This window comes from Myxocyprinus asiaticus, chromosome 48 (assembly GCF_019703515.2).
Source record: "Myxocyprinus asiaticus isolate MX2 ecotype Aquarium Trade chromosome 48, UBuf_Myxa_2, whole genome shotgun sequence".
Lineage (NCBI taxonomy): Eukaryota > Metazoa > Chordata > Actinopteri > Cypriniformes > Catostomidae > Myxocyprinus > Myxocyprinus asiaticus.
The window spans coordinates 14009979-14024893 of NC_059391.1; the positions used below are offsets into that span (position 1 = coordinate 14009979).

At 36.7% G+C, this 14915-nt stretch overlaps 2 protein-coding genes and 1 pseudogene across 3 annotated transcripts; all 3 read right to left on the bottom strand.

Moving 5' to 3' along the window:
• Positions 1-1118: 1118 nt before the first annotated feature.
• Positions 1119-2673, bottom strand: LOC127437535 (UDP-glucuronosyltransferase 2B17-like; annotated as a pseudogene).
• A 715-nt stretch (positions 2674-3388) lies between these two features.
• On the bottom strand, positions 3389-13826 carry LOC127437635 (UDP-glucuronosyltransferase 2A3-like). Its single transcript, XM_051692675.1, has 2 exons — positions 13752-13826; positions 3389-5118 (listed from the first exon to the last, which is right to left on the bottom strand). The coding sequence occupies exon 2, from the start codon at positions 5103-5105 to the stop codon at positions 3531-3533; it is 1575 nt and encodes a 524-aa protein (XP_051548635.1). The 5' UTR covers positions 5106-5118; positions 13752-13826; the 3' UTR covers positions 3389-3530.
• Positions 6403-13830, bottom strand: ugt5a1 (UDP glucuronosyltransferase 5 family, polypeptide A1). 2 transcript variants are annotated; one of them, XM_051692673.1, is made up of 2 exons: positions 13752-13830; positions 6403-11473 (listed from the first exon to the last, which is right to left on the bottom strand). In XM_051692673.1, the coding sequence occupies exon 2, from the start codon at positions 11464-11466 to the stop codon at positions 9883-9885; it is 1584 nt and encodes a 527-aa protein (XP_051548633.1). In that variant the 5' UTR covers positions 11467-11473; positions 13752-13830; the 3' UTR covers positions 6403-9882. The 2 variants fall into 2 exon arrangements, with proteins under 2 accessions (XP_051548633.1, XP_051548632.1); XM_051692672.1 differs by lacking the exon at positions 13752-13830 and adding an exon at positions 12049-12525.
• Positions 13831-14915: the final 1085 nt, after the last annotated feature.

The following is a 14915-nucleotide window of genomic DNA, read 5'->3' on the forward strand; positions in this document are numbered from 1 at the left end:
AAGCTTGGACATGCATCTATTCTGACAAAGACTTGGCACCTCGTTGCCTCATCTCTCTGATATCCAGAGCAAAAAATAAATCCCCCTTTTAAAATGTACTTTTCCCATCTATATTAAACTTATCTATCACACCATTAACAAAATATTTTAAAATCTCTACTTATCCACACTATTTGTTTTTTGTTTTTTTTACCTTGCCATAATTCTGTCTAACACTAGGTGGCGTTTAGGAGCACCTTATTCTTGCTTGATTCCTATCTATAAAAAAAAGAAATGTTCTTCATGAAAAGAGAAGAACATGCAGTTCCATATGCTTAAAGAAGATTTTTTTTACTTAAAGGGATAGTTCACCCAAAACTGAAAATTCTCTCATTATTTACTCAACCTCATAAAATCCCAGGTGTGAATGACTTTTTTTCTTCACCAGAACACATTTTAAGAAAAACAGGAAAATTTCTTAGCTCAGTAGGTCCTTAAAATGCAAGTGAATGGAGATTTCTCTTTTGAAGCTCCAAAAATCACAGACAGTCAGCATAAACATCATCTAGACGACACCAGCTGTTAAATTAATGTCTTCTAAACTGATACGATCACTTCTGGTGTGAAAAAGATACACTACTTTTTAACTATAATCCAACGCTTCACGAGACGGTGGAGTCCAAGCGGTCTCTCGTGTGATGTATTCACGTTTTTCAGCTTTCAAGCATCTGCATCCCTGTCAGAAATGCAGGATAACATTTCTTTACAAATTTTTCAACTCACAATATTATGGGTTGGTGCCAAAGAAACTTTGTTACAGAATGTTGCCAATATTTTTCACAATATTAATTTATCCTAAGCAGTGATGCACTCCAGCAAAGCAGGGCTTGGGGCAAGGGGTGTTTTCTTGTGTGTTGTACACCTCTACGCTCTATGCTCAGGAACCTCATATGACTTGATAATAAACTGTTAAACCACTGCAAATTACAATTATTTGTATTTGTGTCAATTGTTTGTAAAAGCACAACTAATTAAAAAACAAATCATGATATATAATTGCATTGTTATTTAATAATAGATGATATAACATGTATCATGTCAAATCTATCAGCATCAAAAATGTCAAATCTGACAGCTACTCGTTTTTAGCTTTGTTTTTATATAACCCTGCACCAAATTAGTTTAATCATTAACACACCAACTGACACAACACTATTGCTAACAGAGTCAAAATTAACATCTATAGAGTGATAAGCAATCCAGGACATTCTGAAAGACTGTGTTCGTAAATGAGGGGCTCCTCCATTCCTCATGATAAACTCAATCCAGAAGACAGCACGATCAAGGGGTTTCATTGGCTGATCATGGTGTAGCCTGGACAGTCTCTGCATGTTTTCCTTGTAAAATGGGTTATGCAATACCTCCTTTAATGCCTCTAGAAACACAGTTCTGTCCAGAGTTGCACTGTCTACAATTTTTGCTGTTCCTTTTGCTTGCATCCTGGAGAGATTGTCAGGTTGATCAAAAGCTAAAGGGAGACCCACAGTAGGCACCCCATGGTAGATGGCTTCCTGAACACCATTGGCGCCTCCATGTGCTACAAAAACCTTAGTCTGAGGATGTCCAAGAAGATCATTCTGGGGGAGCCAGTCTACTATCAAAGTATTATTACCAAGGTTGGCAGGCCGTGGTCCTGTGTGAATCCAAATAAACTTTTGGGGCAATTGGGCAAAAGCTGCAGCAATCTCGTCATTTATATCACTCAAAAGCTGACCAAAAACAGACCCTAAAGACATGATGACAACACCATGCTGTCCTGAGCTCTGCACAAATTCCTCAAGGTCTGCTGGAAGTGGCTTAGCAGGTTTGCACTGGAAGCCGCCCATGTAGACAATATTGGGCAATGTGGGTCATGGAAACTCAAAAGTGAAATCATTTCTCATGAGCCAGATGTCTGCATCCTGAAGGAGTGAGAAGAAATCGACACTGGGGGCAAAATATTTATGTGAGAACTCTTTGTAAGGATGGCCAAAATACTTTGGATTCTGATAATGAATAATCAAATAAACCATTAAATTCATAACTCTCTGAATGAATGCCATCTTGTCAGTAAGTTGTAACCCTGGTATAGGTATATACGAGAGAGGAGATGGAGCTACAAGAAAGTGACCCCCTCCGTACATGGTCCAGCGGACATTGAGCACAAGAGGGAGGCCAAGGTGATGTGCCAGTATCAGTCCACCTCCGAAACCAGGATCCGTAAGAACAACGTCATATTTGGCATCCTCCAGTGATTTCATCAAGATCTCATTATCAAAAATCATTGCACACTTTCTTATGCATTTCTGAGAACCTGCTAAAAATCTCCTGAGCAATTGCCATTTTGGCACAAAATGATCTCCCTTGTCTTTGGCTCTTTAGTAACCGGGGAAGCAACGTCATCCAAAAATCATTGTCAAATTAACCAATGTCCACAGTAATGGAGGTGTAGTAAGGAGACTCCTCTTCAATATACCAGCTGTTTGAACCTCTGATCACTTTAATCTTGTGCCCTTTTGAATATAACTCCACAGTTAGGACCTTCATATTGATCCAGTGGCTTCCATCTGCAGGGACGACCAAAACTTTACCACAATAAGATCCTAACAGAGCAGATAAAAGAACAAACAAACCGAGAAGGGTGAAATGATGCATCTTCATTAATAACCTTCAGTAAGAAAGAAAATAATCTGAATTACTATATTAAAGACCAAAAAAAAAAAAAAAAAAAAAATTTCACAAATTATAAAGAGCATTCCCATTCCTGTCCTGAAATTGCATGAAATTAAGTGTTAAATACACAATTTATAGACTGGATCTCTACTACATTCAGGCAAAATTCTGCACATCTAAACAGATATTGAGCTAAATATTTTATCTGAGAAGCTATGCTTTTTTGATTCAAGACTCAACTTGACATCAAGGAATGCAGCTTTATTAATAAGGTTAGGTGCTAAATCTGTAAGTGTTAGGGAGTGTAGTTAGCATCAGTGAAAGGCTTCCTACAGTATCATTATGAATGAAAGTCTGAGAGTGATAACGTATCATGTGCATGTGATCAGGTTGACTCTTTAATTTACGGTGTTCTTAGAACTTTGTGTTCAGATAAGAGCTCAGCAAAAGCTGATAAAGATAAGCCATCCACAGCTTTTAATGACTTGATTATAGAGTAAAAGGGTCAGATATATTATACTGTAGAGGGAAAAACTTTCTAGCACTTGTGTTTTCATTCGTGGATGTGAATATTATTTGCCTTGACTGTGGCAGGATCTTATACAGTAGTTTGACAGACTGAAAAGCCAAAAATGCAGCTGTAGACAATCAGTATAAAATTATCAGTAAAATGGCATGCAATACTGAGTTTGTTCTGCATTATACTTTTATTGTTTTGGACTAAAATTTTATTTCACAAATCCAACAAAAACATTTTTGAAAATTATTTCAGATTATTCACAGCAACACATGCTATCATAACAAGGAAATTAAATTGGCTGTTATTTCCAGACTGTAAATCATTCATATTTTACTTTCTTTTTACATATAACCAGACAGAAATATCGAATTATATAAACAGTCACAAATGCAAATATGATGACAGTCACCATTAAAGTCAAAATAACATCTATAGAGTGATAGGCAATCCAGGACATTCTGAACGACTGTGTTCGCAAATGAGGGGCTCCTCCATTCCTCATGACAAACTCAATCCAGAAGAGAGCACGATCAAGGGGTTTCATTGGCTGATCATGGTGTAGCCTGGACAGTCTCTGCATGTTTTCCTTGTAAACTGGGTTATGCAATACCTCCTTTAATGCCTCTAGAAACACGGTCCTGTCCAGAGTTGCAATGTCTACAATTTTTGCTGTTCCTTTTGCTTGCATCCTGGAGAGATTGTCAGGTTGATCAAAAGCTAAAGGGAGACCCACAATAGGCACCCCATGGTAGATGGCTTCCTGAACACCATTGGTGCCTCCGTGTGCTACAAAAACCTTAGTCTGAGGATGTCCAAGAAGATCATTCTGGGGGAGCCAGTCTACTATCAAAGTATTATTACCAAGGTTGGCAGGCCGTGGTCCTGTGTGCCTCCAAATAACCTTTTGGGGCAATTGGGAAAAAGCTGCAGCAATCTCATCATTTATATCACTCAGAAGCTGACCAAAAACAGTTCCCAAAGTCATGATGACAACACCATGCTGTCCAGAGCTCTGCACAAATTCCTCAAGGTCTGCTGGAAGTGGCTTAGCAGGTTTGCACTGGAAGCCGCCCATGTAGACAATATTGGGCATTGTGGGTCGTGGAAACTCAAAAGTGAAATCATTTCTCATGAGCCAGATGTCTGCATCCTGGAGGAGGGAGAAGAAATCGACACTGGGGCCAAAATATTTCTGTGAGAACTCTTTGTAAGGATGGCCAAAATACTTTGAATTCTTATAAAATAACATCATATATGTCATCACATTCTTGACTCTTTGACTGAAGGTCATCTTATCGGTGAGCTGCAAACCTGTAACAGGTGTATATGAGAGAGGAGATGGAGCTATGTCAAAATGTGCCTCTCCGTACATGGTCCAACGCACATTAAGCACAAGAGGGAGGCCAAGGCGATGTGCCAGTAACACTCCACCTCCAAAAGCAGGATCCGTAAGAACAACGTCATATTTGGCATCCTCCAGTGAATTTATCAAGGTTTCATTTTCAAATATTGTTGCTGTCATATTGCATATTTGCTGGTGGATTTTTGTAAACCTGCTATAAATCTCATCAGCAGTTGCCATTTCACTCCAAAATGACCTTCCTTGTCTCTGGATCTTCAGTAAGTGGGGGAGAAACGTCACCATGAAATCATCATCAAATGCACCAATATCCACAGTAATGGAAGTGTAGTAAGAAGACTCCTCTTTAATGTACCAGCTGCTAGAACCCCGGATCACAGTGATATTATGACCTTTTGCATGTAACTCCACAATGAGGACCTTCATATTGATCCAGTGGCTTCCATCCACTGGAACGACCAAAATTTTACCACAATAAGATCCTGACATAGCAGATAAGAGGATGAACAAACATAGAAGGGTGGAGTGATGCATCTTCTTTGAAGACCTGCAATAAGACAGAATATAATTTTAAAAATAGGTTTAAAGGCAGTTGTGTGAAGCTTATAATTTTATAAAAGTACTTACATTCATTCTTCTGTTAAAACTCCTGTATTATTTGAGCTGTAAAGTTGTTTAAATTGTGATTTTTACAGTTAGGGTTTGTTGACATTACATCATCATGGCAACGAAGTTGTAAAATTGGCAATAACTTTACACATTGTGTGATTTTATCCCACTTAAATCATGTTTACAGCATATTTATGTCTTGTGGCCATACTTTTGAAATAGTGAGTATTTTAATGTTACAAAATTGCCCCATTCACTTCCATTGTAAGTGCCTCACTGTAACCCAGATGTTTGCTATTTTATAGAAAAGGAGGAGCAAGTCAAAATAATTTCTTTTTGAGGTAAACAATATTATGCCATATTTGCTGTTGGTTGAATTTAACTTGTGTTGAAAGTTAATTGCAACATATTATGACAAATATTTACATTTGAAAGTTATTTATGTTAACATTAGTTAATGCATTATCAACTAACTATGAACAATTGTATTTTCAACATGATCACACAGGAAATTGACACAATGTTCTTGTACCTATTCTGCCAAGTTACTGACAAGCATCCCCATCAGACATTTTGGCATTGATTCAAATGTGTTACCTTTTCCACTGACTGCACATTGCGCGAGCAGCGTCAGAGAAACCAGGAAGTAATTGTCTTTACATAATCAATGGTAAGCGCCATTTGGAGGTTACTTTTCCCCGCTAAGATTACATTTATACTCCACTGACGGTTAGGTTTAGGATGGGGGATTGGGTTAGGGGGAAGAGTTAATAAAATTTGCATTCCTGTTGACTGTATTACATAATTTACAATAAAAAAAATCTAACTTGTTTTGGTGCCGCTCTGTACACATTTCACCTGGACGCTGGAGCTCACAACTAGCCATAAGCTCAATGACACTTCCAACTTCGGCTCTGGGGTCAGTGATTCCAATTTAGAGAAGCACAAACAATTTTAGCAGAGGAACGTTCAACCTACTGTTGCTGAATTGACAGTGTGATTAGTCTGATATTTTCATATATTAACATAAAAAAGTAACATTCATTGTTAGTCCATGATACCTCATGCCTTTACTAATGTTAACAAATAGAAACTTAATGTAAAGTGTTACCAGTTAAACAATAAGCCACGAGAGGCCGTGTAAGATAGGCACAATGTGAAGTGGAGTGGCATATTGTTTTTTATAAATCGGCGGCAAAAGTAATATGACAAAAGACACCAATTTTTAATAAGCAGTTCAATGTTTTAATAACAATCTGAATAAACAGTTTGTCCACCAAGTAATACAGTTAATTTTCCTAACTGTTACATCACAACATAGTAACAACGTAGAAACTTGGTGCATTCATACAAAATGTGCTATTCCAGGTATGCATTTATAGTAATTTTACAACAGTTTTGAACGTGACTCATCCAATAATTCGGAATTCAGGGTAGGAACTATCCAATATGTAATCTCCGATCCATTCTTGTGGTGTGTTCCAGACAACTTGGAACTCAGAATTTTCCCACCTTCTACTTGAAAATAATGACTGGAAAGGCGCTCAAAGCTGGAATTCCTACTTTTGAAGTCAGGATGGATTGACCAACCCAGACCTCAGCGAGAAGCAACATTTGACATCATTTCCAAGATGGCGGTGACTAAAGAGAATGGCACTGAGCTGGGTTATGTGAAAAATAAAATGAAATATATGAACATGCAATATACTAGAAATATACGAGAAGAATTGTTTTTATATCACTCAATGTCTACGTTTTCACCTATGTGCTTGTTGAATAGCTATTAGATAGTCAGCTAGCTAGCATCTGGAAGACTGTGCATGCCATTATTTTTGACATCAGGATAGGTTACAAATACACTCCCAGAGTTCTGAATAACGTGGCTATTATAAACTATTAATTTAGCCTACTGATTTTGGGACAGCCATATAAACTGTTTTAATTCTGGTTTGAGGCTGTTGTAATGAAAAATGGCATACAAATACAGAATATTATTGTTGAGACATGGCTCCATCTTGTGGTGTGTACATGTGACCATGACACGTGTTTGAATGTAATACATAGTGCTGGGTAGTAACTGATTACATGTAATCTGGATTACGTAATCAGATTATGAAAATCAAGTACTTGTAATTGGATTAAAATACTCATAATCAGACTAGTTATTTTCTTATGGATTACATGATCAAAATCAGAATGAGCTTTATTGCCAAGCATGCTTACACATTTTTGTGATGATTTTTGTGAAAAGATTGTGATGTTAATTAGGCAACAGCAGTAAATTGTTAATTATATGAAAATGTTCTCTTTTTAAAATCTTTTACATTTTTCACTCAGCCTAGCTATGTGTGTTCAGTCACTCTTTGAGTGTTTTCGGAAGAGAGGGAGAGGGGAAGGGTTTTCAAATTGCCACAGACCTGACACTCGTCATTAGCCAGGTGAAGATGGAGCGGTCTAAATCAGCATTTGACCACTGGATATACAGTGATAATTTCACTTTCAAGGCGATTCGGGGGGAAAAAATCACTGTGCAATGTAAACTCTGCCTTCCAAAGTTTAATATCCTGTCAACTGCAAAGGATTCAACGTCAAATTTAAAGAAGCATTTGAAGATATGTTTGCATGTTTCTTTTTTTATTTTATTTTTTATTTTATCCCCTTTTTTCCCCCCAATTTGGCATGCCCAATTCCCAATCCGGGTGGTGGAGGACAAGTCTCAGTTACCTCCGCTTCTGAGACAGTCAATCCTTGCATCTTATCACGTGGCTCTTGTGCATGTCACCGCAGAGACTCACAGCATGTGGAGGCTCATGCTATTCTTCGCGATCCACGCACAACTTACCACGCGCCACATTGAGAGCGAGAACCACTAATTGTGACCACATGTGACTCCTCCCTAGCAACCGAACCAATTTGGTTGCTTAGGAGACCTGGCTGGAGTCACTCAGCAGTTTGCATGTTTCTTAAATTTCTTAACTCCTGACGAACACATTTTAAGTATTATTTGAATTATCACTCTGTGTAATTTAACTAAGTGTTACTAGGTCATTGGAAGGGTTTTGTCCATCAAACGCATCAAAATGCCAAAATACACATAATTTCATATTCACATTGTTATACAGTTGCATTAATGGCGTACATTTTTTTCGTTTAGTGAATTGCTTTTGTACTTGGTTTTAAAATGCACTTTTGCTTTAGTGATAACCTTGAGGCTGTTTTTGTTATGTTGATTCCCAAATATAACTGGTCTTTTATCTTACCACACAAGGATGCTGTTTTTAAAATGGCAAAATTGCATGACCACGGTTGTTTAACACACCCCGGGAACCTGTCCATATTTCTAGAAACTCCCATAAGAAATGCATGTGACATCAAATAAAAGAGTTTGGTTGGAAGTAATCTAAAAGTAGTCCAAAAGTAATCGGATTATATTATCCTGAAAATGAAATCTGCGATTACATTACTGATTGCAATTTTTGTCATGTAATTTGTAATCAGTTCCCAATTACAATTCAGAAGTAATCTGCCCAGCACTGGTAATACAGTACATTGAGGTTGGAAGTGGGAAATTTAAACTGGTATTCCTACCTCCAACTTCATGAGGAATGCAGCACTAGACCCTGTCTGAACCGGACGTGTCCGTTGACGTGACGCAAAGACTTGAGGCTGTCTGCACTGGAAGCGTCAAAGTCACTTCTAGTGCAGACTTCGATGAAGTGAACATTTTAAATGACGTGCAGAAAGCACATTGTGAGTTGAGAAGACTTCAGCAATGGGTAAATAGGAGAATTATCTGTATTATATTTTATTTTCAACCGACATCCACTTGTATATACATTTACTTATTATAATTATGATTATGTTATTGTTGCTAAAACTGCGTATACATGTAGTTAAAAACAAAAGATGAGTAGACCAGAGACCAGAAAGATCACAAGCTGGCTTTAATTTAACAGTCCAAAGTTATTTAAATGTATAGCTAATAAAATTCATGGCACAAAGATTCACACATATGATATTTGGCATCATTGATTAGGCTATAATGGGATCTAATTGCTTTTGATGCGATGCGACATGCCATTTATGTCCGGTGAAGACACCGTGAGGCTTTAATCTGTAATTCTGGATGGTACTGTAGCAATAGTGGCCATGCTGTAAATGTCTTAAAACTATTCAAATACTTTCACATATACAGCATCTTTAGTTGTTCAATTATTTGTTGTTATGGAAGAATCTTTTGATTTTTTGTTATGAAAGAATCTCTTTTTGATCTTTTAAATACTGCTTCAACAAACCAAGCTACATCTGTAAGTGTTAGGGACTGTTGTAAGTGTCATTAATAGACTTAACTTCTTACCATGTAGGCTTATAAGTCAGGGAGTGATAACGTATCATGTACATGATGCAATTAATTGCCTCTAATTTGGCTATAGTGTTCCTAGAACTGTTTCTAGGAACAGTTCTAGGAACTGTTCCAAGTTAAACAAAAAAGGTTTCCAAGTTAAACCTTTTTTAGTATTGTACTGTCACTCATGCATGTAAATGATTTTGGCCATGTACTTTGGCTCAATATTCTCAATTTTGTAATAACTTACAGTAGTTTTTGAATGCAAAAAACAAAACAAAAACAAATATTCATGAATTCTTTCATTTTATCTACAAAAATCGAATTAACAATTACCTGTTTTTTCTAGTCTTAATATCACACACGTTTTACTTTAGTTTTGAATAAAACTCTAAAAAGATATCTCATCACATACATAGTCAAAAATACACAAATGAAAAGAGTTGCAATTAAAGTCAAAATAACATCTATAGAGTGATAAGCAATCCAGGACATTCTGAAAGACTGTGTTCGTAAATGAGGGGCTCCTCCATTCCTCATGATAAACTCAATCCAGAAGACAGCACGATCAAGGGGTTTCATTGGCTGATCATGGTGTAGCCTGGACAGTCTCTGCATGTTTTCCTTGTAAACTGGGTTATACAATACCTCCTTTAATGCTTCAAGAAACACAGTTCTGTCCAGAGTTCCAATATCTACATTTTTTGCCGTTCCCTTCGCTTCCATTCTGAAGAGATTGTCAGGTTGATCAAACACTAAAGGGAGACCCACGATAGGCACCCCATGGTAGATGGCTTCCTGAACTCCATTGGTGCCTCCATGTGCTACAAATGCTTTAATCTGGGTATGTCCGAGCAGATCATTCTGGGGGAGCCAGTCTACAAGTAATGTGTTGTTTCCAAGGGTAACAGGTCGAGGTCCTGTGTATCTCCAAATAACCTTTTGGGGAATTTGAGCAAAAGCCGCCGCTATCTCTTCTGTGACATCATGTGGAAGCTGAGCAATAAGGGTACCTAAAGTCATGATGATGACTCCATGTTGTCCAGAGCTCTGCACAAATTCCTCAAGGTCTGCTGGAAGTGGCTTAGCAGGTTTACACTGGAAGCCGCCCATGTAGACGATATTTGGCATTGTGGGTCTTGGAAACTCAAAAGTGAAATCAGTTCTCATGAGCCAGATGTCTGCATCCTGGAAAAGGGTGAAGTAATGAACATCAGGACCGAAATGTTTGTGACAGAGAGATTTGTAGGGGGGGTCAGCGATCTTTGTGATCTGGAACAGGGTGAAAAAGTAAATCAAAACATTCTTGGCCCGTTGGAGAAATGACATCATGTCTGTTAACTCTATTCCTGGGACAGGAACGTAAGACAGAGGTGAAGGAGCAATAGCAAAATGTCCCTCTCCATTAATCGTCCACCGAGCATTAAAAACCAGAGGAATATTAAATTTGTGCGCTAGTATCGCACCACCTCCAACAGCTGGGTCTGCCAGTATTACATCATAGTGGGCATCTTGGATTGATTTAATAATTACTTTGTCCTCTAATATATTTTCGATCATCTGTGTCATATCTTCATGCATGCTTTTAAATTTCAAGATGACTTCATACTGCAGTTGAATGCGGTTCCAAATGGAATTCCCTTCTCTTTTAATCTTCAAGAGCTGATTGATCATTGAACTGAAAAACTCCTCATCAAATCCTCCAGTGTTTGGAATGGTGATGGAATTGTAGAAAGGAGAATCCTTCTTGATATACCAGCTGTTAGAGGCTCTCAACACAGTAACGTTGTGCCCTTTGGCATGCAGTTCCTCTATAAGGATCTTCATGTTTACCCAGTGACTTCCATCTAGTGGAAACACCAGCACTTTGCCTCCGTCTATTCCTGGTAGTGTGCATAAGAGTGTCAACACAATGATAGGTACTGAATGATGCATCTTCATGTGCAACCTTTAATGAAACATAAAAAAAGAAGAGAAAGGATGAATGAAAAAAAAATTTAAATTGAAAAAATTAAAAAAGAACAGAAGAAAAAAGAGGCAGGGGAAAATAAAAGCCAGTTAATCATTCATCACTTATTCAATTTGCGTCATAAGTTGATATCAGTGATGGCAATGATAAGTGATACAATTTAATTCTGATAAGTCGTTTAAGATTTTAAGGATGTAAAAGTTATATTTTCTATGGTATTATGATAAGTCTTGCATTGCCACACTTTTGACTTGCTGCACTTCAGTACACCTTATTCACTTATAAGGGTCTGTCTGACCAACGTGTACAATGACCACACACAGTTTGTTTTGTTTTGGGGTGGGTTTATTGGAATTAGTTGAACCACAAAAATAGACTGGAGAGAAAAAGAGGAAATGTGTGCAGACTTTGTAATCAGAATTTAATGTGCTTCCAAATAAGTAAATAATGATTATTTAATGGACAAAACGCAGAAAACAAAGAAGAATATACAGTTATGCCTGTGTGCCTCAAACAAAACTCTAAATATCTTTCAAAGATTTAATGGCACTAACCTGGCAAACTTCAGCATATCCAGTAATTAGTTCATCCTCAAAAGCGCTCAATGTATCAGGCCCATACATTGTAAATGCAATTTCATTCCTGGCAGACTGGTGCACCCCGACAGCCGGAAATTGCTGGAAAGCTAGCCAATCAGATTGGAACTGCCAATTTTTAGATAGAGTTTGCCAGTTTTGTGTAAAATATATATGCATCAGACGGTTTGTTTCTCACCCTATTAATGCCCTACACATTGAGTTTAGCTTTGCAACAGCTCCATATCAAGCATTGCTTCATCAAACTAGTCATTGCCAATGATCTTTGTGAGAGGTCCATGGGCATCCCGTCGAAATCTGAGACTATGTAATGCTGACTGAAAAACCAATTGATTAGAAAAGTCACACTAACAGTGTTGCAGTATTTAGTGTTGGGTAAGTTACTCAAAAAAAGTAATCCACTACAAATGACTAATTTCTTCTTTAAAATTATAATTGGAATACACTGATCATTACTTCATGAAACATTTATCATATTACTAATTACTAATCATATTACTAATGATTACTAACTGTTCATTGTTGCATGCAAGTCATAAACTCAGCACCACGATTTAAGCCTTACAATGTCTTTTCAGCTGTCACAGAAACGCAAACAGATGTACATATGAACATTATTTATTTTTTAAATGTACATAAATAGTATTTTAGATATGTTTAAACCAAGCAATGTACTTCAAGTACTTAAAAATCAGTAACTGTAATCTGATTACACAAATGTACTGTAAAATGTACTGTATTACACTACTTTTGACTATAAATTAATTAGATTACAGTTACGAATTACTTTGGAATCAGATTACACCCAACTCTGGTTGGAAGGAAAAAGATGAAAAGTAACTGTTGCAGACATTGCGCAGTTTTTTCAAAAACATGTCTCTGATTGAACCACTTTGTAATTTTATATTATTGATTACATACAATCAGTTCATTTGGTTATTTGTCATTCTATCAATTAATATGCAGAGCAGGCCAGCTGAATTAAACCAAAGTGTGCGGCAAGCACCACACTCTTTTCATGCAAAACGTTGGAAATTCTAATCTTGCACATGAGCAAGTGAGAGGTCAAAATGATCTTTCTATTTATTTAATAGCATGTTACATGCTGAGAGTTTTTAAGTAAGACTCAAAGTTACACAGTCCCTCACTACACATGTTAAACATCTGAAAAAAAGACCAGAGTTGCATAATTTTAATGCTTGTTTAGAATTCCAATATCACATGAATATCAGTTCTTAGAATAAATGCTCAAACAATGTTACTTAGCAACATGTACAGTTATCTCTCATAGTAAAAACATCACATTCTTTTGTGAAACCAACACCAAACACAATTTAGTTTTGAATGAAACATTTTTAACACAGATTTTAATATAATCATCTTTACAAAAATGCCATTTAAAAACATAATTTGACCAAATAAATTAATTAACTTGTTACTATATATATATATATACACACATGTAATTTTATTGTCCAACAAGACACATTTTGGAAAGTTGAAAAGGCTGAATTTGGCTGAACTTAAAGCTGAATTTGGTTTAGCACTTGCAATAAAAAATCACAATAAGCAAAAAAAGCCATAAAGACAGTTGTTACATAATCTAAGGAAAGATTTATTTCAATATCAGTCTGAAATCTGACTGATAAAGAAATCCTTACCTGAAAACCTGCTTATGCACCTACTCCTTGAAATTCACCTTGACGGGGTGTAGAACCCAAAAACTTCAATGCATTTATCATACTGTGTTTACAAGCTTTATAATATGTGTATTCAGGTGAAAGGTTCCTTTGAAAGAATGAACACAGCAAAGGCCTATCAGGTGCCTCTGGGTGGGGTAGTTAAATAACAACAGGATAATAGAGTTCAAAGATCATTTGCTAAAACCAGCGAAACACCATGGGGGAATATAACAGCCACAGAACACGTGAGAAAACAATCATAAATCATAAAGGAATTTATGATATGTTACTATCAATAATGAAAAAGAGAGATTCTATAATTTTGTGGCACACTTATAGTCCACATGATACCTAGCTAAACAAGTCAGATTAAATCTTTGCTCTCAAGTTACAATTCACCCCACTATTATGAGCATTCCTGAGGATGACCAAACTAAATGGGTGCCCATTGTGATATTGTTCTAGCCAGTTACGTAACAGGCAGAATGAACGAATGAAAATCCGATCCGAGTTAACAATAAGATTCTGGTGTAAAAAGTACTAAACTCCATTTATAGAGATTCCAAAGATGATCACCAACTGGGAAAAACAGACACCTTACAAAACACATCCCCACAAATGGTCACAAACTTCTGTTAAGCACCTCTATGACACAGTCTCAATAAAAACTACAAAACGAGGATTTATGGCAGTGTCTATTCCATTCTGCTTGTAAAAGGATATTACTCGTAACTGTGTATTGTCAAAGGTACTGTATGTCCATTAAAGGGATAGTTCACCCAAAAATGCTTCATTTTAATATAAAAATTTAATATAACATTTTATATTTTATTTTGTTATCACTGTACAATACGGTTCTATTCATTAACATTAGTTAATGCATTCCTATATTTACTATGCATTTTCACATTGAGAACACATGTATTCATGCAAAAGCTGAAAAATTTTGCTTTCAGAGGTTTTATAAGGAGTTAGGATGAAAATAAAGTGCATTTCTAACTGTTCTGAGACCAGTGCAGACAGACAGCACACTGGAGGTTAAGTCATTCACTAAATAGGGAGCAAGGGTGCATCCTATAGCTTTCTATGCAGTTAAGTGTATTCACTTCTAAAATCCTACAATCCGACTCCTAAATTTCAGGC